The sequence below is a fragment of the Pundamilia nyererei genome, unplaced genomic scaffold (genome assembly GCF_000239375.1).
Source record: "Pundamilia nyererei isolate P.nyererei 1_Seehausen unplaced genomic scaffold, PunNye1.0 scaffold00107, whole genome shotgun sequence".
Taxonomy (NCBI): Eukaryota; Metazoa; Chordata; class Actinopteri; order Cichliformes; family Cichlidae; genus Pundamilia; species Pundamilia nyererei.
Window position 1 is genome coordinate 804,486 of NW_005187508.1, and position 1,352 is coordinate 805,837.

Sequence of the window (1,352 nt, forward strand, 5' to 3'; positions counted from 1 at the left end):
CACAGTGATTAGTTCAGCACAGCTAACGTCGTCTCTCTTAGAAAGACTGACAGGTGACAGGAGATAACAGAGTGAGTTATGACAGGAAGCGGATGCTCGTCGTCACATCTCTCATTAAACTGACTAAAAAACAGAAGCACAGAGTCTATTTTTACCATCTGTCGGACATTTAAAAAAATGTTTTAAACTTCTCCTCCTTTTTTGTAAATCTAAAGGTGAGATGATGAACTGCACTGGACCACAAACCTCTAAATCTGTCAAGTGGAAAGAACTGCTAGGCAACCTGTGGCGTTTTTGATCGTTACTATCACACTTGGTGCAGGTTTCTCTCTAGTGCACTGATTGAAAGTTGGTAGGCGTGAAGCACGAGGAGCAGTAGCAGCACTGGTCGAATGATGGAGAAGGAGGCAGCAAATTTTATGAAAAAGAAAACGCATTAAACCCCTGTCAAAATTCAAGACTGCAATAATAAATCTCTCCTAAATCATCTTGTTATAAATTCTCATTAACTAAAAAGGACATTACGATAAAAAGCCAGCTATTTTCTGACACATTCAGTCTCCCAAATGGCCAGTTTGGACGCATCCTCAGTGCCACAGAAATGATAACTCCCCGTGCGTCTATTGACGCAAGACAGTTGTCACATTTACTCCCTCTTACACACACAGACAGACAAGGAGTTGCTTTGTGTAATGTATGAAGCCTACCTTGTAAAGGGAGATCGAGTCCTGCCTGCATCCTGTCATGGAGGGAGCCTCCTGCCATCGCTTTGGCAGTCTTTCTCTCTGTCATTATCTGGAGGAGAGGCAGGGAGGGTTAGAGAGGGAAGCAAAAAGAAGATACAGAAGTATGAGGAAATGGCATGTAAAAGAAAAAAAAGCCAAAGTGATATGCCGTGACAGAGACACAGGGGAGGAGAGCGAAGAGACAAAGCCGAAAAACAACAGAACGTGTGAGAGTGCAGGAGGATGGGTGAGAGAGGGAGATGAAAGCATAAACACAAAACCCTGGAAATGCTTCACCCTTGATACTGTCATGCTGTCTTCTCATTTCACCTGAAGAGCACAGAAGTGCACTCACACAGACACACACACACAAATTAAGCAGGTCACACTCCTCTCTCCAACACAGTGATAGCCTTTTCTCCCGAGCAACACACACGACGCTCACGAAGCAAGTAAACTGCTTCACCCATTGCTTTCACAAACCCCACTTAAAAACATCAAACGTATGTTGTCGGGTTTTTTTATGCTGGATTAACAGGGTTCTTACACATTTTTCCAGGTACTTTTTAAGCACTTTCAAAGTCCATTTTCAAGCTTTTCCAGCACATTACCAAAAATTAAAAAAAA

The 1,352-nt window shown here is 42.8% G+C and overlaps 1 protein-coding gene across 1 annotated transcript in view; it reads right to left on the minus strand.

Moving 5' to 3' along the window:
* apbb2b (amyloid beta (A4) precursor protein-binding, family B, member 2b) overlaps positions 1 to 1,352 on the minus strand; it is a 51,067-nt gene that overhangs the window by 4,625 nt on the left and 45,090 nt on the right. Inside the window, exon 15 of the mRNA XM_013912908.1 lies at positions 708 to 795. Coding sequence (XP_013768362.1) covers positions 708 to 795 — 88 coding nt within the window. The remainder of the gene's footprint in view (positions 1 to 707; positions 796 to 1,352) is intronic.